Consider the following 26042-nt stretch of genomic DNA (forward strand, 5'->3'; position numbering starts at 1 on the left):
CTGCTGCGTGCAAATACCACGTGTGTGTGTGTGTATGTTTGATGATATCCTGGCCAGTGTTTTCCCTGAAAACCGACCGGAGCAGCTTCTGTAAAATAGGACTATCGTCATCATGGCCTCTTCTGTTTACCCAGCTGTATCTGAGCTAAGATGTGAGGCTTTTGCTGCAACTTTTTTTTTTTTTTTTCTGGCTCAGTGTTTGTTATACATCTGGTGGTCAGCGATGAGAGGAACACATCCCTGAGTCACAGCATGGCCTTTCCTGCTCCATTTGAAAAGTGCTTTGATGGCCGGGGCCTTTAAGAACACACAGTGTCAATGAAAGCACTTTGATATTTTGCGCCAGCTGTCAGTTTTTGTCTGGTACTTTTTCAGGCGTTGGACGCGGGGGAAAACCATGTTCCTCCGGAGAAGCAGGCCCTTTTGTTTTGCAACGAAATGCAGATGCGGAAGATACATATTCAGCCCTCAGAAACAAGTAGGCAATTAGATTGTGCTTAAGACGTAATAGAAGTCTGTTTGATATTAAAATTAGTGCAATTAACTAGTGTGTATTTACCACCGCCATTATGGCCGTCTTGTCACTAGACAAGGTAATTAGGAAGCTTTATTATGGCGCCAGAGTATGGAGTGAGATGTAAAGATTGTGCCTCTCATAATAGGACTGTACTGTGCAGTTGGAAGAATCAATTCTCGCTCTTTGTTTTCCCAAGCTGTGGTGTCAGCAGAATCTTAATTTTTCATGGAAACTTTGGCTTGTGTGCTACTCATATATAGAAGACACACACACACACACACACACACACACACACACACACACACACACACACACACACACATACATACACACACACACACGCACCCTATCTCCCCGTATGCCTCTAACATTTGGCATTCAACACGTTGTGCCACTGAATGAATGCATAACCTTCCTCCATCAAACTGCTTAGCTCTGCCTGCGTGTAACCCGTCTGACTGCAAAGATTCAGGAATGCACACTCCTTAACTACAAGTGCAATATAATCAATACGACCTGCTTCTGCTTGCAACATGCTGCCCTACAACATACTTACGTGTTTCACAGTGGCAGTCGGGCTGGAGTCGCTGAAAGATGAACAGAAGAGTGCGGCTCCTGACTCGGTTGCATTTAAAAACTCATTCATGTTAGAACACACAACAGCATATTGCTATAGGAACTGTCTCAATGAATGAAATTGGAAAGCCTTGAAGGGAAACTGATATAATCAGTGTCATCAAGCGACAGTGGTAAGCTGTATTGATTTTTCCACCATCCCTGCTTGACAGCAGTGTTTGCATTATGTTATTCTATAGGCAGAAAACATTCACACCTGCAAGAAATCATTTAGATTGATTTGACACCAGATCGACGGGCACTGTCAGGGCAGTTGAATTTGTGCCCCTCACCGTTGGCACTATTCGGCCCTTGCGGATAGATTTATGAACATGTTGAATTGCCGCTGAAGCCAGTCAGAGAGAGAAATCCCCCTGATTTTCTGTTCAGCTCAGCGAATCAGTGCACAAGAAGAGAAATGAAAAACAAAATGGGGAAGTCCCTTTCGCCTGTCGATGTAACGTCCACGATTTCACCCACTGAGTGCGATTTCAACGTATTCTTCGCCTCTGCCTCTTCGCCAACTTTTCATCGGACATGTTTTTGAGAATGCTGTCAAAACTGCATAACAAGGGCTATATTGACGCCGTCCCGAGTCTTCTGGTTTTTCAATTTCAAAATTAAAAATGTAGCAAAATAAACAGAATAATTAGAGAAGCTGATTAGAGCAATGCGTTGATACTGTGTACAAATTGTACTGCCGTCGCTAAGACACACTTGTTTCAGTCGGAGGAATCAATAAACTCAATTTGTCACATGGTTAACAAGGCGATACAGATGAAAACTGAAAATACAAGTGATTCACGGAGCCGAGTCCAGGCTTGCCTCCGGGCACGATGCTGCACTGTGTTATAGGTTGTAACTCAGAGAGCTGCCACACCAGTGCCGAGGTAAGACGAGACAAGAGGCGAGCGAAAAACTCTCTTGATGAGCCGGAAACGCGATTAAGCCGACTGCAAATCTACGGCGACACCCCTGTAGTTTCACATTTGTCGACTGTTTACTGTAAACACTGTAATCATCAGTGGTGTACACAATGTTTACCCACTTCTCAAACCTGGCGTAGCATTCACGCTCGTCCCCCGGGGCGTTTGTGCATACTTGATGGTTAGCATATTGTGAGCGGGTTTTCGCCGATTTTAATTGCCGCCCTTTCTCCTCGTCTTGTCTGGCAAGTGCTAATCTGCATCAAACATGGGAGCGGTCAAACACACAGAACTGTCAGACGTCAAAATCTCCGTTGGGAAGTTTGAGATGTCTTTGCCTAACAATGTGTTGTGGGTGCCCGGTCGGACTCTAATTTTACACAACAGCCTTCTATATGCTGCACGTGAAGACGCTTTGTTTGCGTATCTCTGCGCCAAACATATCATCATTGTGGTTTTTTGTATAAGCTGAGAGGGGAACGCTGCAAAAATAAGGACAGAGACAAAAAAAAGTAGAAATACCCTCAGACGGCTGCACAATAGCACAAAGGAAGTGATGTGTTTTGGGTTTTTTTTGCAGCACGGCCTGTAAAGTAGTTTAATTGCCCACAAGAAATGAAGCCCTTATCTTAGTGGAGGGTTTTTTTGCTTTTGCATTCTGTTCTCGTGCCCCTTTCTCCACTGCAGTGAACTTGCATTGTCGGCCAACCCTTGTGTCTTTGACATACACACACACACACATACACACGCACACAAGCACAGCTGCAGTCAGAGGGCAGAGCAGTCTTTTCATGCATGGCTCACTGTGCTTATGTAAGAGCACTACTTAAACCTGGTTACATCACATAACAGGCAGCACTGTGTCAGTGGGTCACTGTGCCACACAACCGCTGAACTACATACACACTCTGTGCTGGGGGCCCGTCGCTGGGCATGTGTGAGCGGAGCATCTCTGTGTGCGCCGAGGCGCTCAGGCGCACATTTTCGGCGGGTCATTCGAGTGCGCGCGTCCGGACGCGTGGAAGTCGCTTGTGCCTGCCGGTTTAACGGAAAATGAGATTTCGGTGACGGCCAAAGCAAAATGGGGAAACACGACATGTCGCGACGCTCGGTTTAAGGAATCCAAATGCGGCTTTGGATGTGGAAAATCTGCCATTGCTGCGCGTATAGAGTGCCAGTAGGGGGGCCTCTCTGTTTCCAAACTCTCCTCCCTGTGTATCCTCTGCTCACCCTTTACCCCTGATCCTGCTCTTCATACTCCCTCCCCAGCTCCGCCTCTCTGCCAATAGAACAGTCCATCTCTGTCTCTCTCTTTTTTTCCTCTCAGTTTCTATTTAGTGCGCGCATATACACACACACACACACACACACACACACACACACACACACACACACCCCGGGGCTCGAACGAGGGCAGGACCAACCACTCCCACTGTTCTATAGTTCCATGAACAACACAGACGGAGAGACGCAGGCGGAGAGAGGGAAGAGAGAGGGAGCGAGGGGAGGGGAGGAGCGTAGCTGCGCTGAAGCCGAGCCCCTCTATGCCTCAGCACGCAGAGTGGAGCAGACGGCAACAGCCACAAAAACACACTCCCCTCTCAGTTACATGCACAGTCACACACATACCACACGCACACAACCACCACCACCACCACCGCTGCTGCCGCCGCTGCCGCCGCCACCGCCACCATCGCCACACACATACACACACACACACACCCAGTGTGACGGCTGCCAGGCGCAGTGGGAAGCAAGCCGTCAGGGAGAAAGCTTGAGAAGAAAAGAGAGGGATTGCAGAGGGGGAAGAGAAGAAAAGAGAAGAGAGTTTGGAGGAGGCACCTTGTGGATCAGGAGGGATTTTCCTCTGTGTGAGTGCGCGTCTGGATAAGGCTATCTGCTCCTTCCTGAGCGTGAGGAGTTTTTAACTGAGGCTTCCCCCCCCCCTTTTTTTTTTTCCCTCCTGCTCATCCTCCACGCCGGGCTCCAGCGATATCTACCTATCTATCCCCGGAGCTTAACAAAAGAGGGAGGGAGTGAGAGAGAGAGTGAGAAAAAAGGCAGTCACAGCTTCAGCTCTAGACCACCCTCTCTCCTCCTCCTCCTCCTCCTCGTCCTCCTCCTCTCCTCTCCTCCTCTCTTCTCTACAGCTCCACATCCATTTGCGAGTTCATCGCTGATTTAACTGTCTTGTGAGGATAGAGCAGAGGACAGCGTGCGTTCTCCAGGATACAGCCCGAGCCCCCGGTGGGATCAGGGTCTCGTCTGGCGTGCGAGAGAGAGAGAGAGTGAGAGAGAGAGAGAGAGGAAGAAGCGAGACAGGGAAACGGATACACAGGAAGGGGGAAAGAGACGGAGAGAGAGAAGAGTAAGAGACGCCGGAAAGCAAATTGAGGGGCATGTTCAGGGCAGCGGAGAAGAAAAAGAGTGAGTCTGGTTTTTAGAGCGGAGAGCGCAAGGAACCGGCAACCGGATCCCATCCATTCCTCCCTCCTCCTCCTCCTCCTCCTCATCCTCTCTTCTCCCCTCTTCCTTTAACCTCTCTCCGTCCTTCTCTTCAATCCCCCCCATTGTTTCCTGCATACTATCCTTTCACATCTTCCTTTCCTCACCCTCCATCCCCTTTCTCCCCCAGCCTCCTTTTTCTTTTTTTTTTTTCTTTTTTGCCGCCTCTCCGGATTCTCCCCTTCTCTCTTTCCAGACCCACGGGAAGAATGGTTTTGTGAGGTCCCCCCCCCACCCCCCCGTGAGCTCCCAGACAAGTAGACAGACTGTAATCCCAAGTACTATCTGCCCTTCTGTCCGTCCCTTCCTCCGTGCGCTTTGTCACACACATACCTCAGTGAGAGGAGAGCGTTCTCTCCCTGCATCCTCCACTCTTTGGAAACAGTCGTCTGAAGGATCCAGGCCAGCCCCTCGGAGTGAGCGCACCCCACCTGCGAGCTTCTATCTCCAGCCACCAGGACCTTCATTTGGATTCCAGCTACATGGGAAAACGTTTGGAGCAGCAGCCAATGTACCCCCACTACACCTACTACTACCCCCACTATCTCCAGACCAAGGTAGGATGGTCCGCAGGGTTGACCTATTTTACCCCCTTCCAACTAGGAGGGTGTTTGTTTGTCACAAAAAAAACAAAAAAAAACACGTCAGCTCTTCATCTTGTGAGTGTCTCCAAACCATCTCGGAAACCCTGCTTAACTCTGCATCTCCTCTTTTCTGCCGCCTCTTTAAATATCAAGCAATCCCTGCCTCAGTTATGTCATGCTCCGGGATCCAATAAGGGGTCTGACGTAGCACATCTAATAAGTAAAAAATGTGTGTTTTACCAAGCCAAGAAAAGACCAAAAAGAAAACGACTGCCCATAGGTCCTGTGGTTAAACTGCTTGAAAAAAGCCAGGGATGTATGCTGAAATAGCCTCGCAAGACAGCTTGCTAAATGGCACTGCGTCCCCTCTCCCCCATCTGTCTCCGAGCAGGGAGATATTGGTGTCACTCAGCTGGGTTTTTCCTTTTCCATCCACACTAAGCGCTTGACCCCGTCCTCCCCACTCCGACCCCACCAGCTCCAAGTTCAAGTTCAGGGCATGAGGCCCACCCTTCTCTCTGCTCCCCTCCAACCCCCCCACCCCCTCCTACTTTGTCCCTCTCCCGCTCTGTCACCCTCTACGCCTCCCATCCCCAACCGTTGTGATAGCATGTTGTTGCCTTGATGTATGGAGCCTGATTCACTTCTCCGATTACCAAGAGTGCAGAGAGCTGAGCCCGGCCTTTTTCTTTGTCTTTCAGTTTTATTCCAGTTGTCTTGCTCCTGCATTGCATGCATATACCGCTTCACACACACACACACACACACACACACACACACACACACACACCATATTTCCCACTTTGAGTCTTCCACCACCAGGAAGTGCGAAATGGATCGCTATGGCCTGATCGATTGCTTCTGCATCATATCACCCCGCCTGCCATTCCCATTGTCTGCCGTGATTCATTAGGTTTTTTCCCTTTCGCGTGATAGTAAGTGTGAGGAGTTGACAGCTTTGCTGCAATATTTAGTAAATGTGTACATGTCAGTGGGAAAGAGAGATGGAGAGAGAAGCAGAGATGAAAGTGTAGGAGTGGGCTGCTGTGAGAATAGAGACATCATGCTATTGGGTGGACACAGTGTGGGAAGAGCAGGTAAGAAAATTATTGCTCCGCAGTTAAAAATATGTTGAACCTTGAACCAAAGGCAGACTGCGTGATGCATTTTCAGCCCATCACCAGGATTTCTTTTCCTAGATTCCAATCCAAATGATTTAATACTGAGCAATCTGATATTTACATTTTTTTTTCTTATTTCGACAGCTGCACGGCGCACACAAGACATACTGGAGAGCACACAAGTAGCTCTACAGCTCCACACTTTTCTTTATTCTTGAATATGTAATTGGAATATCTCTTGTAATTTAAAAATTACAGACAAATAGCACTGACCAGTTTGAAAGAAAACATCAAAAGCGCAATCACAGGATTGGTATGATGTCAAATTTGTCATGTTTAAAGAAGCTCTTGCTGCCTCAAAGAGCACAAGTGGATGGCAATTATTTAACAGATGAAAGCTAGAGACGGAGCACATTGAGACATTTTGGGGGGTTTAATAGAGCTGAGACTGATCAAACAAAACACTGGCGAAGATAACACTCCGTCATGTAAGCTCTGGACGCTTGTTAGGTTGGATAATGCAGTTTATATGTTTAGTATTTCAAGTAGAAATTAAGTAAGTTTGAAGTATAAATTCCATAGTTGTTAGGTTTAAATTAAGTAAGTATTGAGAATAAATCATACTGTTAAATCTAATGAAAGTTTTAATTTGGAGAAAAGATCCTTCCAGTTTAGTTAAACTGTTTCAAGCACTTAAACACATCTACTGTAGCTGCTTTTCTGCTAAAACTGAGAAAGCAAAATTAATACTTCCAATTAACTGCAGGATGCCTTCGCAGATGACATGTGCAGATTGTAATTTGCGGCGCGCCGACAGCGCAGACTTATCTGCTGATCTCGGAGCAGCGCGCGTTCACATCTGGGAGCTGTCTGATCATTTTAAGAGCGTGCTCAAGACGAACAAACAGAAGCTGGAGACTGTTTGTTAATGCACATCTGTGATTCGGTTGTTAGAAGCAACATCTCCGATGATGAGGACGCCTTTTTGTTTTGCTAATTTGGAGGGAGCGAACGCATGTCTGCTCGTGGATAACATTAATCGTGCTGTTTCAACATTTCCTTTTAATGACAGAAACTTCAAGGATACATATGGTAATTGTTGGAAAAAGTGTTTTCTTCTCTTGAATTTATTTATTTTTCCCTGAATGGAATTAATTAAAACAACAAAAATAGAATTTGTCGCCTTAATGAATTAAAATTTTTAACAAATCATCCTTACAAAAAACTTTGACAGTCAGTCTTTTCGGCAGCGTTTTCATTCTAAATTTTGTGGCTGCATTAATGCAGCATATTTACACTGTGATTGCATCAGATTTATAATATTTATTTATATAACACTTAGAAGGGGAATTTTATTTGATTTCCTAGCAGTAACAAAGAAGACGCATTTCTAATCAGCCCCGACTCTGAAATCGAGGCGCACCCGTTGAAATCCACCGTGTGATTTGTAGGTCCATTTCAGAGGAGATGATGCTGAATGCAAATGCATGTTGGATTAACTTCAACATTTGATGCTCGCCTGTCACACCGTTTTATGTGTGCAGATGTCACCGAGTCATGCTGCCATCCCTTGTACCATGATTTATCTCCATCGGTTCAAGGTCATCTAATTTCCCTCAAGTATCTGCAACAGGCATCTGGCCCGGACCATCGCTTCATTCCTTACACTCCATCCATCCCTCCATCCCTCCCTGCCTCCCACCAGCAATCCCTCCCTCCCTCCCTGCCTCTGCTGTCAAGGTCAAATCAAATTGGATCCTACCTTCCCCAGTGTTCCCTCTCGGGCTGTGCCTGCTTTTGTGTGTGTGTGTTTGTGTGTTCGCATATACATCCAAATATGAATAAAACCTGCATTCTGTCAGCTTTGTATCCGTGACTGAGCATGAGCCTGGAACTTTGTCTGTCAACGCGTGGACTGAATATATTTGCTCACTTTTTGTGTGTAAAAGTGTACACGTGTGTATCCTGTCTGTGTGTGTGTGTGTGTGTGTGTGTGTGTGTGTGTGTGTGTGTGTGTCTGCTGAATAGTGACTCCCCTGCCTGACCTCATCTCGGTGCAGCTTGCTGTCATTAAAGCTCTCTGGGTCCCAGAAGAACAGTTTTGTGCGTGCGTGTGCGTGTGTGTGTGTGTGTGTGTGTGCCCCATAGAATAGCTCAGTTATACATCTATATGGACCTTGACGACAGCTAGTGTTTGATCTGCCTGTGCTGATCTCTGACTTCAAATATGAGGAATGGGTGTGTGTGTGTGTGTGTGTGTGTGTGTGTGTGTTTGTGTGTGAAGGTTTGTAGGTGTTCAGGTGGTTTTTAGACTCTTTTCTTTGTTCACAATGGACAAAAACAGACAGACTCACCAGCTGTATCTATTGTTCTTATTTTTTTAGCTCTTTCTCATACTTTTCTCTCTCTCTCTCTCTCTCTCTCTCTCTCTCTCTCTGTCCCTATGTCTCTTGCTCGCTGATGTGATTGGAGATGTAAATGACCTCTTATTAATCTTGATTCCAGGGAGTGGAGGCTCCTCTCCTGTGGAAATCAATCGAGTGTGTGTGTGTGCGTGCGTGCATGTGAGTGTGTGTGTGTGTGTGTGTGTGTGTGTGTGTGTGCACGCAGGCCTTCACCGCCCTACAATAGCAATCTTTAAGCAGACACACACACATACACATGCACCACCCTCACACAAAGGCAGTTATGAAATGACTAGCTTAAACCAACAATGCTCAGCCAGATGACAGAGTGTGTGTAAATGTGCAGCTATTAAACAGAGAATGGCTCTCGCTCTGCCTCCATAATGGGCTATAGGTACAGTTAGTGTACATTAGCAGGGGGCAGGGAGGGACAGCATGCCCTCTTATGTGTGCCTTGTGGCCCTTAATCATGGCTGTAAGAGGGTTTGAGGGGATCAGTGGGAGGGTTAATGCTGGAGCGCAGCTGCATTGTCGCGTCCTGCGTGTGATTCGTTAAAATTTAACCAGAGGGTAGCTGCAGGGACGAGCCATAGCTGAAATCTATCATTCTTAAGTACAATCAATGTTTGGGATTTTCTTGATAGCCTCTGCGAGCTCATTTCAGTTGGCACATTGTTGATGCTCCGAGCAACACGTTCCGTTTGCTCCTAGGGGCATGATTGAGTGATCACTTTGTGAGCGTTTTTCTTACATTTTGCAAGCAAATCCAGCCTGTGAAATCTCATATTGGAGGAAAATGAAAGTGCCCAACAAATTATCTTAGCTTGTGATTGTTGCCGTGACTTTTTCTGAGCGTCTGAGTGAACGGGGTTGGAATGTGTCAGCACAACAGATTTCACAGCAACAACAATCAAATTGTTGTTGGTTTTTTTTTAGAAGTGGAAAAGTGGCATTCGTGATGTACGTGAATGTTGGTTTTGACAAGGCTACTCATCATCAGAAATTCTATCTGCAAACAGTTTTACGAGTTTGATGGCAAGCAATCTTCTTCATCATAAAGGGGAAGTTCACCTAAAAATATAAAATAGGTATTTTCCCTCTGACCTGTAGTGCTATTTATCCATCCAGACTGTTTGGAGATATTTGCTGAAGAGATGTCTGCCTTTTCTCCAATATAATGGAACCAGCTGGCACTCAGCTGGCAGTGCCAAAGTGATATATTTGAAAAAGTCAACGTCAGCGTCTCTTTCCAGAAATCATAACCCGGTGACTGAAGATAATCCACAGACCTTGTTGTGAGCAGTTTCATGTAGGAGCTATTTTCTGTTTACTGAACTACACCGTATCACCGTGCACAGCTAGCTAGATTCACTCGGCTTGACTCTGCTCAGTGCAGAATTGATGTTAGTTGGCAAGAAAATTTGGAAATGTTTAGTTTTTACCGGCGGTAACTTAACACAACTCCTCAAACATCTGAAAGGGAATGTGATGAGATATTGAAATAAATGTCCAAAATGGGTAGCAGGAAAGAAACTAAAGCTCAAACCGCTGATTCAATTAGAAGCTACTGAAGCACTGGGAGCTGAAGACTTTTAGAGTATGGTGTGCTTCCTACCGAGAAGTGATACAGTTGGCATGTGTAGTTCAGTCGAAAGAGAATAGTTCCTACATTAAACTGCTCGCAACAAGATCTGTGGATTATCTAGTAACTGGGTCATGATTTCTTGAAAGATCCAATGCTGTTGAGGTTTTCAAATGTATGCTTTGGGCACTTTGAAGACCAAACACTGAGTGCCATCAAGTACGATTATATTCAGTTCAATTCTTATTAAGTATTTTGGATATTAGGGTGAACTGCTTCTTTAAATTAACATATACTCTTAGGTTACCTTGTGGTCCATCTCATCACATCTCCTCTCATCTCCAACTAGATTTGCTCGACTTTGACTTTTCACGTATATATACTATACTCGCCCGTTGTATATAGGAACTTTCATCTGAACAGGCACGAATGGCGGCGCCTCTGAATGTGGTGGGGCTTATCAGGTTTGTTAAAAAAAAAAAAAAAAAAAAATCCTTTTAGCTTGTGATGATGATTGACTGAGGATGTGAATCTTTGATGATAACCGTCAAGAGTGAGATAAGAGGGAAGCTGAAAGGAGGGGGGGAGGGAAAAAAAAAAAAGTCACATTATCAACCAGCCGATCATCAGTTTTCTGCAGATCAGTGTGCTAATATGCTCAGTGGCACACGAGGAGCTTTAATTAGGGTAATGAGAAACAGCATTCAGCTGATATCAAAGTAATGACACATGCGGACACGCCCGGACATCTAAATAGAATATCTCATCCCTTCAAAAATGAGCTTTTCACATTCAATTACTCTCTATTATGCGCTAGATAAATGTGGTCAGTGGTTGGCTCAGCTGTGATGAGTAAACATCATAAAAGGCAGGGGGCGAAGAGGGACACACACAAACACACACACACACACACATACACAAGTGCAACATGATAGAGATACGCCTGTGTACATGCAGAGAAGACACCTTTCCCGTCGCTTCCTTCCTTCCTTCCTTCCTTCCTTCCTCGTTTCCTCACAGGCTCCTGTTCGCCCTCTTGTCAGACATAAAGTACTTCGCCTTAGCAGAAACGGCGACCATAAATTATGCAGCGCTTCGCACACACATGCAGAAACTGAATGGTGTGCGTGCATTAGTGTGTGTGTGCGCACGCATGTGTGTGTGTTGGGAGCAAAGTAAACAGAGGGTATAGCGTTTATAGCACGACACGCATTCTGCTCGGGCCCTGTTTCTCCTCACACATCTGCCGGCCTGCACCAGTCGTAGTTTTACAACCGACAATGTTATGGTGCTCCGGTTGTTTAAGACCCGGCTCCGCTCCTGATAGCATCATATGCAAATGCAGAGAATCGAGAATATAGCCGTATGTTACCTTCTTCTAATGCCCTACCCAACCCTCCTCTCCCTGCTCTTTCTCTGCCTCTCTTTCTCTCTCTGTCTCTCTTTTCCTGCCTCGCTCCCACTGTGTTCTGGGCTCTCTCTCTCTCTCTCTCTCTCTCTTTAACTCTCCTCCCCCCCCTCTCTCTCTCCTACCATCTGTTCAGTTTGCCGGGCCTGGGTAGTTTTTACTGCTTAAAAGGGACTCTCCTAACCACCCATATATGTCCATTTATTATTCTCCGTGGGCTGTTCTATTCTTGTCCCGGTACAGTAGCGGACGCTGACCGGTGCCTCGCCACGTCGAATAGGAGTGAAAAAGCTTCAGCGGGGTCAGCGCCCGAACGGAGGGCCGAGAGAGAGGCTCACCCCTGCCAGTTTTGCAATAGCAAAAAATGTGGAGGAGGCCAAGAGAGGATGGATAAGAAAAAGGGATGTGAAGGAGAGCAGAGTGAGATATATCAAAGAGAGGACAGATGGCGGCAGCAGAAAGAAATTCAAAAGATGGAGGGAGGGAGAGAGAGGTAGAGATCCAAAGGGAAATAAAGAGCGCTGCAGTGAAGGAGACAGAAGTTGTAGGCTGGGTCAGGGAATAATGGTGCTGCTGCATTTTTAATAGTTGGCCACTTTGTAGCGACCCTTGTCTAATGGATTCTCTGCCTCTTAAAAGCTCCTGTCTGAGCCCTCTCCCTCAAACAGTTACACCACGGAAATTGCTGAGGGCTCCAATAGTCCCCAACACTTCCTGACAGAACGTCCAATGATCTAATATTATCTGGCAGCAAACACGATTCCAGTTAGTCTGCAGATGTTTTGGCAAATCATGTTTAGAGCTAATTTTACTTACAGGAAGCAGGAACAGAAATACTGAGGGCTTAAAAAAAAAAAGAAAAAAAAAAAAAAGAAAGAAAAAACGGCTCGCGCTGATACCACGACCCTCGAGATGTGCAGCTCTGGCCATCAGTGAGCTGGCTCTTAAAACACCCCGCTAAGTGCCTGACAAAGACTTTATTGGTGGAATGAAAAGAGACAGACAAAGAGCACAACCCCTAGCTGTTAGCTATTTTAAGTTTGTGTGCGTGTGTGTGTGCGCGCATGCATGCGTGTGTGTGTGTGAGTGATTCAGTGCAGAGGGTATGGCCCCCGGCCACGAAGTTGATCTAGTTTCTCTAGATAGAGAGAAAGTCTGTCCAGATTTTACAAATGCCAGCATCTCTGCATTATATGGAGCGTGGCCTTTAACAATACATCAAATGACAAATGTTCAGACTGCTCGCCGCCATTTATTAAAAGAGCAGATTGAGAGATGACTACAGTTGTTAAAATGTTGATATTTCTGGTTCCACTGTATAAATTGTGATCATTTAAAAAAAAAAAACTGCCCAATGAGTTCAGCAAGCCCACATTACCCACAATTCATCTTAGGCACTGAGTGACATCACTAGAGGATATTTATCAGATAACATGGAGCTTCCTCTGAAGCCACAAAAGGCTTTATACTGCTTCCGAACATATACAGTTCTTCATCCACTGTTTCACCTAAACGTAGCCCTTTATATATATGCATTCTGTTACATCTCACATGACGACCACCCGTAAGCCGTGTGCTGGACATCCAATCAAGGACTTGACCACTAAAGTAAAAGATGAGTGAGTTTGCTAAGATAGCCTGTCTTCCTGTGTTTGTACTTTTTAAGCAGAAGTATACATTTAGACTTTTTTTCTACTGGAAATAACATAAAATACAATATAGCCAACGGAAAGTAGAGATAGTTTGTTTTCTTATCGGGAACAGGGAGCTCCCTGGCAGCCTCCCTTCAGCCTGGCACCTTATTTAGGGTTTTTGTAGTAAAAAGTGACAGTATTGTGCAGATAACTCCTCGTTTCAACTTCACGATTCAGCTGCTCCTAGACCATGTCGCACTTTCAATGCGAGTGACAGGATTGACAATAGAAACGGGGCGCCATTTCACACGGGTCAGTTAGGACACTCCAAAGAGAAGAAATTAAGTCAAGCCGATTTTGTCGCTGACACTGTGCTGTGCATATCCATTCACTCATTTCTAAACTAGACATCCTGTTCGGGGGTTGATTGGGGTTAAAGTATGCTGGAGACAAAAAAAAATATATATATATATATATATATACACAAACGAAAATCAGTGTCAGGTTCTTGTTTGTATGTAAACCACAAATATGCTAAAACTGGGCGTTCACAGACTGAATACATTTATCCAGTCGAAGATAATCCGCTCTAACACGCAATCATTATTTGAATGCATTGTCTGTTTTAAATGCATGATGTCATTATTACCATCCACGTGGGGATTTGGTGGGCCTCGTTCCTTATTCTCATTCGGTGTGAGGTGGTGGGGTGGCGGAGGTTCGGTGCATTGGTGGGCGAGTGATCCCTTCACCGGGGACCAGAGAGATAATTGAAAGAATGGCCCGGGGGATTTTCCCCCATATGTTGTTTCTCATCCTAGTTAGCTGCGGCTCCCTTCCATCTCTACCTCCTTTTCCTCGCTCGCTCTCCCTCGTCTCCTTGTACCCGTCTGTTCTCGTCGCAGGTCCGACATTTTAAAGGAAAATTCCCTAAATTCCTAAATACCTTTGAATACCACAGTTAGCGTGAATGGAGCTGTGACCTTAAAACGCATCCCAGTAATTACGCCATCAACCCATCTCCCTTCAGCTATTTCCCTGTCTTTACATTTCACAGAATGCCTTTTAATATCCTCCAAAGAGCAGGATCCAGCCATTTGCGGAGAGAGGGGAGACTAATAAGGCTAGTGATGGCTGTAGTAAAGAGAGTCCGTCTTTTTAGAGCAGCAAATGTGACAAAGGACTCTGCTCATTATCTTTAGCTACATATCCTGGACGAAAGTCTGAAACCAGTCTCCTTAGAGTGACTGTCATCACTCGTGGACTTTTTCCTCTCTGGCAGCCTGCTTAAACACAGTTATCATTAATAATGAACTAACAGTTTCTACAGAATTGTACACAACAGGGTCAGGAAATGGACTGGAGCTGACGCTGTGGCAGAAAAAATAAACATCAAGTATCTAAACTGTTAAATTAGGTGTGGACATTTACCAGAAGCCCTTGCAATTACGAGAACAGAGTGATAGTAAGGCTTGTTTTACAGTTGTTATTTAATCAAAGAGCTAACTACACGTCGTGACGATGGCAGCCATGGAGACAGAACTGGTACTGCGAGAACTGTGAGTCGAAAAAAGGCAGAACTTCTTTTCCTTTTAAGCGGCAGTCTTTACTCCCCCCAACCTCATCTGATTTTGATCCCCTGTCTTTGTCACAGTCTCGTGTATAAATGAATCAAGACCTCACCGGCATCACATACTGATGATTAACGTGTGTAACACACTTAAAGTACAATATATCCCGATCCTGAGCATTTGATTTTATCTGGTGCAGTGTTCCACGGTCCTTTTCCTGGGGGCCATCTGCCCTGCATGTTTGACATGTTTCCCCTGCTCCAAAACACTTGATTCAAATGATCAGCTTGTCACCGAGCCCTGCTGAAGCCAGCTTGAGCCCTTAGAGAAAGATTGGGGCTGCACACGGTGGAATAAAATCACAGAGCTCATCATTACATCCCTGCATTTTCTGCAAAGTTCCTTGGCCAACATCTTCTGGTAAACCTTAAGCCCCCCAACATAAAGTCGTGGTATTGATGGAGATTTCTTACCAAAGTCTTTTCTGGGTGAAATAACCGCAGGACATTGGACTTTAAAGCATGCGTGCTTGTGTATCTGCTTAAACACTTGCATCTCTGTGTGCCGAAGATTAGTGTATGCACTGAGAGAAAGCAGCCAATCCCTAGGCACAGTAAAGACGTCACCAAGTGCAAAAATCTGTAAACGAAAGATCAGAAATAATGCAATTTTGGTAGTTTAAACAGAAAAGCAAAAAAGCCTCCATCCCTCGAGATTCTAAAGAGGCATCCAGCCAATGAGCATCAGATGCAGAGCACACTACATTAATGGTCCCATGCATTACAAACAGGCAACTGGATGAAGTCCTCTTCAAATTGGCTCCATGTGTAGAATTCTCCTTCGGTGCCAGTGCATACAGGGATTAATTCAGCTCGCCACTTAAAGGGATCCTCATATTTCCAGTAACGAAGTGAGATGATGTGCCAGAAAACATTAAACGCGTAGCCTGCATGGCTTGGCATTGTCGACTTTCCATCTTAAAGAAGTGTGTTTCTAGAGATGATCATTGTATTCCATTTTTTTTTTTTACGATTTCATCAGAATGTTATCACAGGCTTTTAATCGAGAGGAAAATGCCACTCTTGAAAGGAGTGATGCAGTTCTGAGAAGCATAGAAACCCCAGTAACATATTCAACCCCAACACGCAATGTGCCTTCTTCTGGATACTCCTCTGTCTCACCTCGCTGTCTGCTGACCACTGATTGTGTTTAAATCCATGTTGCTTTAAAGTACTTTTCTTTTTTTTCTTTTTTTTTTCTTATCAACCAGTAGCACTAGATGGACAGCTCCAAGTGTGAACAAACTCTGGAGCTTGACCCTCTCCCCCCTCTCCTCGTTCTTTTTCACTCTGATAGGAATATATAAAGAAAACACATTTAAACCCTATAAAACTGCCACAGTGTTTGCCCTCACAGACAGTTTTAGCTGGGTTACAGACACACTCTTGTCCCTGAGCCAGAGGTGGCTGGCCGGGCCAAACATCTCCTATTCCCTGCTAATGAAATCCTGAATAAAACCCTCCCTGCTCGGCTTGATCCCTCACACACACACACACACACATACACACACACGCACACACACACACACACACACTATTGCACAAGAACAAACACACAAACACAGACACCCACTCTCCAGGGTTCTGGTACGTACACACACACACACACACACTCACAGAACCCCTGCAGTCCCAGCCAGGGATTATCCTCAGAAAACACTCCTTTTGTTGGGCCCCAGTCAAATTACTTTTCAGAGCTCTCATGCTTTTATCAAAGCTGTCTACGTAACTGTGTGTATGTGCATGTCTGTATGTCTGTATATGTGTGTGTGGGCATGCTAAGGCAGTCCAAACATAGGCTGCCGCTGATTGCAGGGAGCACATCCAGAGTGAACGGTCACTAATGACACTTGAAAGTATGTTGTTTATATTGCCCTCAGCTTGTGTGTGTGTGTGTGAGAAAGCGATTGCATGTGTGCCTCTGCTCACATGCCAGTAATTTTCGAAAAGCTAGTACAACACTGGAACACCATGCTGTGTTGTCTGTTGGCGGTCTGCTCTGGTGATTGTAACATCTCAACTTGACCCTTGTGCATATATACCCTGCCGCTGACAAACTGGAACGTGGTTGGAGTTGCACTTCCTGCAGGCCGCCTGCTCCTAAGACTCCAACGGCTCTGGAAATCTGGGATGGTCTTCAGGACTACTTCAAGGCTCTCCACGCTCAAAGAACAACAGTGTTGGCCACTCAAGCACATAAAATAACCTCATGATAAAACTGAAACAAATGGGCTGACGAAGGTGGAAGATTTTTGGAACGGTCGGACCTCTTTGTTTCTTATGTCTGGGGATTTGCTGAGTTCAGGTGGACCTCTGCAGTGACTTCCAGTGTATATTCATCCTCTTGCTCAGTGGATAATTATTTTCTGGGGTACCAGCTCTCAGCCTGGGCGATAGCCAACTCAGTTGACTGGGCACAGATTGTTAAGCTACATTTCAGCCTCTATTCATTCACACTACCGGCTCTCCTCAGAGACTACCAGTCTTTTTCAAAGTCGTGTGAGAGTGTGTTGTGTGCAAGCATGTTGCGACTGCCGATGTGTGTGTGTGTGTGTGTGTGTGTGTGTGTGTGTGTGTGTGGGATTGTGCTTGTGCCTGAGACACAGAGAGATGAGGCGGGAGTGCCAAAGCGAGAGATAAACAGAGACTAACAACGAAGAAGTGAAGCGCACGCACGTGTGCGTGCGTACGTGTATGTGTCGAGGGTGCAAACTAGCTTTGTAGTTCTCAGTGGAGTGTTGATTTAAGTGGAAGTGGAGGGAGGAGATGGGATAAAAGGCCTGACTAGATTAGGCTGGCACACACTACTGAGGCGTGCTGTACTGCCTGGCCTTTCAGCGCACTCTGTACCGTGCTTGTGTGTGTGTGTCTGAGTGACTCGTATGTGTGTGACAGTGTCGAGGATGCTCGGGTGGTGTGTGTGTGTGTGTGTGTGTGCAACTGTTGGATGCAGTTACTCCGCTGCTGATATTGGTGCAGCTGTACAATAAAGCAGTAGATTAGCCGAGCCAAAGCAGCCACTGTAACAGCACCGAGAGCAGTAATCACCGCTGTGACATCTCAGCGATATTCTGTGCTGGACATAATGTATGTTACCACTGTGATGTGCCGTTGTGGATGTGGAGGTATGGAGGTTTCATTGTCGCCCACAGTTCTGTTTGTCCTTAATCTCTGTGAGGTAGATGGGAAATAGATCAAACATTGTAGCTGGTTTTTTTTTCACCTTCATTTCTTTTAATATAATTATTACCTTGCTGTTTTTAACAGTAGGAGGCTGAATTACTGCATATTTGAGCTCGACACCCAACTGTTTAAAGTCCAGGTAGTCTCTAACAATAATAATTCACATGCTAAGTCGCTCGCAGAACTGTCTTTCCATGTTAGACTCTCTGTGTGTAGGAGACTGACAGTCGCGGGTAAAAATAACACTTAAAGTGGTTTTAAAAGCTTGAGGTGTGCTCGATTTAACTTGAACAGACAACGTAGCGGCTTCAAAAGTGGCAACGCAGCTTGTGATGTTTGACAATTCATCCGCCCTCGCACTTCACAAGTATTGAATATGTATTCCGCTGCTCTTTAGCCAAGGTTTAGAGAGCGGCAGAAGCTCTCTCATTATTGGCAAGGTGTTTGTGCAGCGAGGTTCAACAGTCATTGGGCCTTTATTGTTAACAAAACGGGAATTAAAGCGCTGTTGAATGAGCACGTAGGAGTCCTCTGGCTGCCTCTCTCTGGCAACAGCAAGGTGAGAGTTAACGGAAGCCGCTTCTAAATAGTTCATACCGTAGTAATTCAGTTTCAGCGCCGCTCCGACTGCACCGCCACGCTGTCATTTATGCCGAACTATCGGATGAGACAGAGACATTAGTCTTCCACTTGTAGTACAGCAGCAATCTGCATATTTCATTGATTTAACTTCCTGTATGAATAATTAATGCCCTGGGAGGCATCTCCATGCACACGTACGTTTGCATCCTTGTATGCACATGCTCAGTTGTCAGCCCGTGTATATAGTGCATAGATGATGTGCGCATTTACAGGCTTAGAGAGTATGTGTGTGCATGTCCGCGCTTTAATGTCTGCCATGTTGGAGTTCATTAAAATGCACCTTGTCCATTTAGAAGATGCTCCTTATGCAGTGTGTACTGCAGGGCGTCGCTGCAGAAGCACTCCAATAAGAGTTAGAGCTCGACGTTGTTCTTTGACTCTGCATGATTGTGTCCGTGGGCGTTCCTGAAAGATCCAGCTGTCATTTGTGCTGTTTATGGGTCGACCCGTGACTCAGGGTGACTGTCTCATTCCAGCGATATTGAAGTTGGCTGACCTTGGCTGAACCGGATTTCCCAAATCATCCTAAATACTAAAAATCACTGTGTTTTGCAGTGCCGTCCTCATCTAGTTTTTCTGCCTTCCCCAAAGTAATAATTCTTGCTGCTTTGAAGTGCTGTGACATGGGTTGACTTCTGGAGACATATTCATAATAAATACACCCCCTTTTTTTTAAAGAACTATTCAAAGATGAAGCACTATGACTAAAATGTAAACGCGTGTTCCAAAATGTAGCTGGGTCGCCACAAATAAAAAAGATGGCGGTTAAAACACTTACATTTGCACAAAGCTTCATACCAGGTTGACATTTCTGTCATGTTTACATTACATGCTTATTACCTGACTTCATATTGGCAGGCTGAGGGGATGGTCTGTGGAGTTAAGCAAGCAGGCTACCGAGCCAGTGACCAGAGATCCAGACTGTGCTTCAACAATTGTAAGCGCGACACTCTACAGAAAATGTATACATTTGACAGGGGGTGGGAACCTTTATTTTGATGATTGTGTTGCCAAGATCATCCCTTATGCATAAATTCTATTTGTTTCACTAAACACTTGCACAGGGACCAGTTATATTTTATTTGATAAGCTGCAGAAAATGCGATTACATCACATTATATGCATAAGACCTGATGTGGACGCAGTAAAAGCTTTAATATGATCCCTGTTTATTTTTTTTTTTTTACTTTCTGGACAACAGTATGCTGAACCGTCTCTGTTCCCAGTCACAAGTAAATCTGCCTTTCCATTAAATACTATTTTATTTTGACTGCACACGCACGCACACAGGCACACACACACAAAGGCACACACACACAAGCGCACACACACGGCAACTGTCAGCTGCTAGATTAGATGCAGTGGAGGCTCGGAGTACAATAGGAGGAGCATTCAGTGCACCGCTGTGACAGAAAGTACTAACTGCCACACTCTTACCAATACCAACCCTAGAATTATCCTCTCAGCAGAGGTCTTTCTCAGTCCTCCCTGTCGCTCTCGAGAAGAAATCAGTGATGTGGCGGACACTCAGCCGGTGCGGCGGGAGACCCACCTGCATGCGAAGCATACAATAACTGCGGATGATTTCCTGCTCTGTGGAGAATACGACAAGAATGCAGATGTAACGCGATGACACCATTTTCAGTCCGACAGCCGTAAACTGTTTATTTTCGCCCACATTTGGGGTGTCAAATGTCCAATAAAAAATGCGTGCGGTGCATGCTAAAACGGTAATACTCATGACCGAATTTTACATTTTTTAGCTGTGCATGATCTCAAAACCAGCAGAGTGGATTAGATAGCAGGAAGACAGAGGTGAAACTGCAACCAATTTGATTATTGCGCTGCAGTAAGTTGATCCAAAGGATTATTTTCAAAAAGTCAATGTATTCCACTAATGGATATCTCTCGTTGTGGGGTACTGTGACTTTGACTGAATACTGTTCAGATCCAGTTCTGCCTCCAAGAGCGAGAGTCATGTTTAGCGGCAGGTACTCTAAAACCTACGACAAGTTGTACCATCAGAAGTGTGCAACATTTACATACGTGAGGCTGTATTGCTCTCACAGACGCACTGAGGTGGGTACAGCAGCAGCAGCAGCACAGTATACCATAAGAGGGGAGAGTACATATCCTACCATAACAGACATTACATAATGACACTGTGATCTCCCCTCACTTGAGCCTCAAGCTCAACTTATACTCGCACAGACATCGAGCAGGCCCGGGTGGTGTTGGTTACAGTCTGGAGGAGGTGTCTGGTGGATTGTACATCCACAGAAGGTGCTGGGTCAAAAGAAGTTGAAGCACAACAGCAGAGGAGAGGCAGAGGAAAATAAAGGGAGAGGTTCAGAGCGAAGGGGGACAAAGGACGCAGATAAAAGCGGAGAGGAGAAGAGACGGGTGGGTGGGTTGGGGTGGGGGGTGCAGGCGCAGAGGGAAACATAAAGAGCTCCTAAAATAAGCGTATAAGAGGAGGGCTGTTTGGTGGAGCGATCCCCTCCTCATTCATGTGGGTCCAGCACAGTTAGTTGCTAAAGTACACTGAAAAATTGGACTTTACCAAATCTATCTTTTCCAGCCTGGATCATACAATATATCATACTCTTAACTTTTATTTCTCTTGTCAAAAACTCCCTTGACTTTTCTTTCAAATGTAGCCAGGGCTGTATTGCCAGGACACGGCAGTTCTTAAGATTGCACTTTTAATCATCGTGTCAGTTGTTTTGCCCTAGGAAACGTCTCGATTGCAAAAATGTGGAAATTGGTTGTACACTTGATAATGTACAAGAAAATGGTAGTCAAACGAGAGATTATGTTGCATGGAGAAGCTTGAAGATGGTCAGTGTCACTGATTTCAGAACATACAATCTGGACTTGACAACAGTCAATCAGAGACGGCAAACCGAGCCGAATTACAGATTGAGTGGCAAACTCGGACAGAAGGGAAATGGTGCTGACAAAAGTGGAGAGGCAAAACAGAGACAAAGCAACAGAGACAGACTCTCGCTTTCTTCCAAAGTACAGCCACAAGCTGTTGGTCTCAGTCTGCCAACCTAGCTCAACTTCCCAGCAATAGATAAGCTGTGTGTGTGTGTGTGTGTGTGTGTGTGTGTGTGTGTGTGTGTGTGTGTGTGTGTGTGTGTGTGTGTACATAATTCATAAGCGTAGCCAAATCAAGATCTAGAGATTATCATGACCAGTGGCACAGAAGAGGAGAGGAGAGAAGAAGAATGGGAACAGAAGAGAGAAGGAAAAAGTGGCGACGTGGGGAAAAAAAAGTAGTTAGCGAGGATTTAAAAATTGCAATTATAGCTTACAGAGCATGCACTTAGTTTATATTCAGCCCACACTCACCTGTACGCACCGGCATGTGTTCACATATGCATTCCCGCAGGCTCCATGTGTATAACCCTCTCCTCCCTCTGTTTCTCTATCTGCTTTTCAATGGCTTCCACCCCCACCCTCCCCTCTTTTACTTTCAAGGAAGGGTAATCCCTCTTGTAGCTAATGTGCTGTGACATTTCATGGTACAATAGGATTTGGGAGACACTATGTATTCTCCTGGTGCCAGGGTCTGGCTGATAACCTCGCTGTCTAGGTGATTTTGGACTGCAGCAACTCTTGGAATAGTTTTTATCTCACTTTGGAAATCTAATTCTCAAGGTGGAAACGCGGTTCGCAGTGATGCACACTCCGAGGTGACACTTTTGGGAGTTACTGGGAAGTTGCCGTCGCCACATACAGTCACGCAACATCTCGATTTGAAAAAAAAAATAAGAAAGAAAGAAAGAAAAACACTATTAATTAGATCTGGCTCGACAGATTAAATTGTGGCATCAGCTGCTGTGACGGATTCATTTATTTTTCTGAGTTGAAAAGACACTTGACAGCCAATAAAATTATTATCCCAACCACATAATCTTTGTTTGATGCTGACTATTGTCTTCTTTCCTTTTGTGACAATGCACTGTAAGATATTTAACATCTGACTGAATGTAAATTAATGTTAAGGTTCTTCCAATAGCAAGAGCAACCTTGTTTGTATAGCACATTTTGCACACAGGGGCAATTACGTGTGCTTTTCATAAATAAAACCAAAAGAAACATCGATATACAATTTAAAGAGCTGTACTAAGAGTGCAATGATAAGGTTGTTGGAAGTAAGCTTGACTTTGTTTTTGTCACTTTGGAGCACCAAATAAAGAAAGCACAGAGCAAAGGCCCACCAAGAGAGCTCAGCTGTAAGCCCAACACGTCGCTCCCCTGCCCGGAGTGAATCGAAGTCTATTTCCAGAATGAACGTTTGGTAGGACTCAAGTGCTCAAGTTTTTTGTTTTTTTTTAGAGCTCAATCATAGACAGTTTTTTTAACCTAAAATTGAAAAAAAAAAAAAAACCCTGCTGCATCTGGGGCACATCTGAGAACTTCAGATGGTTTGCTCCAGCTGATCTGACTCCATGGATCTATGAGCCCTGCTCAGTTTGCATCTCCCGGACACACTCGTGGTGACAAAGGGCCAACCGTTGTGTCGCCTCATGTCGCCTGTGTCCTGGCCAAAAACGCTGAATTTGAACACATCGCGAAGATTACGGATGACTCTCCGGTTGGCGGTCGTCTGTATTTGTCATTCAAAAATGGGAACGGGGGAGAGCCTGGACTGCAAATCACAAATCTGATTAAAGAAACAGAAGATGTGTTGACAGATTTTTTTTTTTTTTTTCTTTTTGCTGTTATGGTTTTGCAAAAGTTGAAATCGTTGGATCAGCAGGCTACAGAGCAACATATGGTAGAGTCAAAAACAAACCATTCGATCATAGCCATGAAGTAGGTTCTTGGTTGTCAAACCAGATTGATTCTCCTGCAGTTCCTCATACGGTCAGTCACTCACGCTGCCGTTGTAATGGTAATCTGTACAGCACAGCTACATTTTAATTCTTGTTTTGAGGAGAAGAAGAGGCGATTTAACATTACTCACAGGCATTCTTTCTGCCTTTATCTATTTATCTTTTCTGTCTTTGATCAGGTGAGCTGTGAACTGAACAACTATCTTATTAATAACTAGCTGGACAGAATGTCTCAGTTGCACATTAAGGCAGAATCTTGGGGTATGAGAGGCGATAGGAAACATATAGCAGGTTTTCCCTTTGGATCAGCTGAAGGCTGAAGCGCTTATCTTACCAACAGAGCTGATGTGCGAGGATAGGATATGGGGGCGGTAAATGTGCTCATCAACCTTCAGGCGCAGATGTAATGCTGCCAGAGTGCCTTCAGCTGGACAGCGCTTAGCGAGGCTGGATGGGATAAATGTTAAATACTTTGCCTGACATTTATCGCGGGTGATCCTTCTAATTCGCCTGAACAAAGCGGGGTGCTTAATGGCAATGAACGAGACCGTCCGAAAGCGTGTCCCTTGTGCATTCGGCGTTACATCCCTTGATTCAGCAGCCCATGCATTTTCATTTGCCTGGTGCTTTTAGGCACCGGCTCCTTACACTCCGAGAGGCGTCTTTCGGGGTCAGTAAGCATACAGAACCCTGAATTTGCAGTTGCTTTACAACACACAACTGAAGCAGTTTTAGAGATGTGTCTGCAAACAGAGGCATGCTACGACCGGACACATCACTTCTTCTGTTCCTGGGGGAAAAAAAAAAAAAATGCATTCCCTTTACTTTTTAAAGCTCTCATTCAAACCATTTTCAAAGAATTAAAAGAACATTCTCACTTTCCCCCGCTCATACCTGGGCAGATTTTGAACTACAAAAGGCCTTTGAATGGCTCATGTTGGCACGGAGAGAGCCACATAAAACGGGCTCTTACTGTTACAAAACATAAGAACAAACTGAGGCAAGCGAGGCCATCGCATGACAGCAATATCTCCAGCAGCGTATTGTTTCTTTATCGCTCAGACTGTAGTGAAGCCTCGACTCCTGGAAAGGCAATTCAAATCTATTCGCGACCTGTCGTTTTTTGCTCTGCGCCAAGTCAATCCTTAAATCATCCAATGAATGAGTTTAATCCAAGTCATGCAAAAGCCCCCCCCCCCGGCGCCTCGCAGAACGTCTTCCTCAGCTAAACGCAGATTACAACCCGAGTGAGCTGTGTGTTTATCCAGCTAACAAGCGTGTGAGGGGACTAACGTCGCGTCGTCTTGATTTGCCCTGAGATTTGCTTTGAGAGCGTGACAGCGAGCGTGCGACAGATAGAAGTGTCACGCCTAGATTCATGAGACGGGGGGGGGGGGTTGGCAGAGCCTGCTGCCGCTGTTTTGGCTGACTGTGTTATACCTGGAGGGAACTCGGTGCTGCCGCCGCTACACTGTAGCCAATTTAGCCGGAGCACAGCTGCTAAGAGGCTCCCCGAGGTGTGTGTGTATGTGCGCTCCAGGATTAAGCCACAGCACCAATTAAAGCCTCAGACTGGTTTTTAAAGGATAAATTATTAACAGCAGAAGTGACCTCTCTGGTGGCCTTTTTCTCTCCCTCCTCTGCTATTCTCCTCTCTTCTGCTCTCCTCTCCAACCCTCCTGTACTTTTCCCTCACACAGTCTTTCCTCTTTTCTGATTTTTAGTCCCTGTGATCCCTTTCATCTCACTTTTTACCATTCGGTCTTGGCGTCCCCGGCAACGCCTGCGAATCATTATGGACGGGTCTTTCGAGACGTATCAGTGCTTCACTCCTCTAGTTGAGAATTCGGATGCGAAAACAAGTCTGTTCGGAGTTACCAAACGTCTTCTCAAAGATACAGCGATACCTTCTATCAGCGAGGCATATGTGAGGAGGATTTAATCCATTTACTCCTTTGCCTCTCCCAATCCCTGAGTCTGTTCACTGTGATATTTCTGTTTCAAGATGTGTTTCCCCTCACTGAATACTTTTGTATATTTATGCCTCCAGGATACAGTTGGGCTTGATTGTTGCTCTATGCAGCTGCATTCCCCCCCCCTTTTTTTTCTCCCTGTGCTCAATAGCAAAAGCATGTTAGTCGGTAATGGATACTTTTAACCTTTTCCAGGTAATTTGATCAGGGCCTTTAAATCAATCCACACACACGCACACACTGTCTGATCGGCATGCTGCTCCCACTGCTCAGAAATTGTTTTGTTTTGTTTTGTTTTTTTCTTTTTAAATGGCCGTACCATGTCTCTTTTCTGATTTGATGAATGGTTCAACACTGGATTCTGAATTATAAATGCGAGTCGCTGTGCATCATCTCTCACTGGGATACAAAGAAGAGCGAGAGTTGAAATGGTGTAGAGAACCTAAATGTATTTAACATCCAGCTTAATT

General features: G+C 45.2%; 1 protein-coding gene across 2 annotated transcripts in view; it reads left to right on the forward strand.

Moving 5' to 3' along the window:
• Positions 1–3682: 3682 nt before the first annotated feature.
• LOC119006498 (RNA-binding motif, single-stranded-interacting protein 3-like) overlaps positions 3683–26042 on the forward strand; it is a 132580-nt gene continuing 110220 nt past the window's right edge. For both annotated transcript variants that reach the window (XM_037075253.1, XM_037075254.1), the window contains exon 1: positions 3683–5120. In XM_037075253.1, the coding sequence (XP_036931148.1) occupies positions 5046–5120 (75 nt within the window). In that variant the 5' untranslated portion in view covers positions 3683–5045. The remainder of the gene's footprint in view (positions 5121–26042) is intronic.

The sequence above is a fragment of the Acanthopagrus latus genome, chromosome 17, assembly GCF_904848185.1.
Source record: "Acanthopagrus latus isolate v.2019 chromosome 17, fAcaLat1.1, whole genome shotgun sequence".
Lineage (NCBI taxonomy): Eukaryota > Metazoa > Chordata > Actinopteri > Spariformes > Sparidae > Acanthopagrus > Acanthopagrus latus.